This window comes from Triticum aestivum, chromosome 2A (assembly GCF_018294505.1).
Source record: "Triticum aestivum cultivar Chinese Spring chromosome 2A, IWGSC CS RefSeq v2.1, whole genome shotgun sequence".
NCBI lineage: Eukaryota > Viridiplantae > Streptophyta > Magnoliopsida > Poales > Poaceae > Triticum > Triticum aestivum.
The window spans coordinates 780,061,076-780,063,253 of record NC_057797.1 but is presented as its reverse complement, the minus strand read 5'-3'; the positions used below and the strand labels follow the sequence as shown (position 1 = coordinate 780,063,253).

Genomic DNA, 2,178 nt, shown 5'->3' with positions numbered 1-2,178 from the left:
TATACAAAAATATTACTCCCTCCGATCCATAATAAGTGTCATGGTTTTGAACTAACCTTAGTTCAAAACTAAGGTTACTATTGCGCCTTAGTGAATTACTCGAGACCTAACATTAGAGCACTGTTGTGGCAAGGCAACACCTGATGCAATTAAGTCTTGTTCCCAGTAGGATAAGTGTCTGTCTGGATTGGGGTGGAAGGAGCGCATGAATTGGCAAGGTTTGGATTCTCGTACGTGATTTATGGGCTGCTCTAAGAGTTGGCTTCCTTTTTTTCGGATCACTGGCCACTAAGTAAACGGACGGATAGCTACATAGACAAGGAGTGATCAATTTTTCAGAATGACGTTGATTTTAGAAACAGGCAGAGAGACGACTGACTTGCTCTGTCGTAGACACGAGGCAATTACGCGTACGCGTACGCGTACTCCCCTTGACGTGACATGATGCCCAACTTGCACTCCAGAGGACCCGGCCCTATATATGAATGATACTCACTCCCTATGAAATGTAGGGGGATTCAAGCAAAGCAGTAGTCACCAGCAGGCCAGTGTTCCTCCTCGATCTAGCCCTCTTCTTCCCTTTCCATCTCTCTCATCAAAGTCTTACTGAGTTCGAGTATATATATTTTTATGTGTTCAGAGTGCTGATTACTACCCCCTCGGCGGCGAGGTAGGCGACCGCCCACACCGACCGTCGTGGAGCACAGCGAGGTACGTGTCTTTCTCCTTATCATCCTTTCCATTGGTGGTTCTGTGAGACAGGATTTTCAGCATCCGGATGCCCCTATGGCCTGCACCCTTTATAAACATTAAATTCAAAACAAATTTAAAAAAATTTAAAATTTTGGGACATCAAACATGATCAACTGTTGATGATCTTGAAAGTTTTAGTTAAAAATAACATTCGAGGAGCCCTCACATGAAAAGGCAAAATCATTGTTCAAAGTTTATTTACATTTTAAGCAGTGATTTTGTTTTTGTTTGTGAGGGCTCCACGAAGGTTATTTGTTGCTAAAACTTTGCAAGAAAATCAAATTTTTTGATCTCCAAAAGTTTCAATTTTTTTTAGTTTTTTTTTTACGAAATTACTGCTTATGAGGGCGTAGGGGCACCCGAGAGCTGTTACACCTTTCTCGTGGTTCTATACCTCTTCCTCGGGGTCTTGCTAACCTAAAATTGTGCTAGCTTGATCGCCTCGAGATGGTGGACCCAGTGAGCCTGGTGGGCATGATCCTAACGATGGTGCAACTGATCGCAAGCGCCGCGGAGACTGCACGGCAGAACAAGAAGAAGTGCTGGGAGCTCGCCCAACGCGCGCGCACTCTGGCCAACGTACTGCCCGACTCCAAATACCCGGCGGCGAACGACCAGGAGACGGAGACAGTGATGAGGAGGCTCGAGGAGACCCTCCACGAAGCGTTGACGCTCATCCAGTCCTGCCAGACTGTAACTGTATTCTCCCGTAGCCGGAAGGCCGCCGAATTAGATGGGGTTAATAGAAAGATCAACGACTGCATCACGGACCTCAATTTCATCAGACAAGTTCGCACAAATCACGTAGCAGCTGCAGCACCTAGCGCAGTCCCACTCCCAGCTCAAACTTATGACCACGGCTCCTACTATCAGTATCAGGCACAAGGAGGAGGAGGTGCCTCCAGCAGCGCCTGTGTTGGCTACCCCCTGACTCAGCACGCACCCGTCAATGCTCACTGGACTCCGGCTCCGCCACCCTACCATGCTTCCCCTGCCCCCCCGGCCCCGGGTTACAATCTATCTTCTTTTTACACCCTTCCAACGGTCAACAAGATCTTTGACCGTGTGTGTAATGGATTCCGCTAGTGCTCGTCGCTGCATCTGGGGTGCTATTATCTTTCTGGATGACAAATATGTACCCATTTGTGCACTTAATTTGTGCAGAGACTATGAATGATAAATCATTTGTTCGCAACAAGTATATATAGTATATGGTTACTAGCAAAGATGTATGTATGTTGCACGGAACATCAAGATGCATTTGTATGAGTAATTTATCTTGTGAGAGAAACAGATGAACAAGGGAAGACCTTATTTGCAAATATGGAGAGGGGTGTGAGTAGTTTCCTTATTATCCGTCAGATATAAATCGGCCGGCCTATATTACAGGATGGCAGGTACACCATCATCATCAACTCTGTTTTT

At 46.2% G+C, this 2,178-nt stretch overlaps 1 protein-coding gene across 1 annotated transcript; it reads left to right on the top strand.

Annotated features, from left to right (window-relative positions):
* Positions 1 to 470: 470 nt before the first annotated feature.
* On the top strand, positions 471 to 1,951 carry LOC123186721 (uncharacterized). The gene is made up of 3 exons (XM_044598434.1): positions 471 to 544; positions 641 to 711; positions 1,186 to 1,951. Exon 3 carries the CDS (start codon positions 1,201 to 1,203, stop codon positions 1,837 to 1,839), a length of 639 nt encoding a protein of 212 aa, XP_044454369.1. The 5' UTR covers positions 471 to 544; positions 641 to 711; positions 1,186 to 1,200; the 3' UTR covers positions 1,840 to 1,951.
* The last annotated feature ends 227 nt before the right edge of the window (positions 1,952 to 2,178 follow it).

What these genes read in the sequence shown, in the direction of transcription:
- LOC123186721 (XM_044598434.1), top strand. Translation starts at nt 1,201, where the DNA reads ATGGTGGACCCAGTGAGCCTGGTGGGCATGATCCTAACGATGGTGCAA.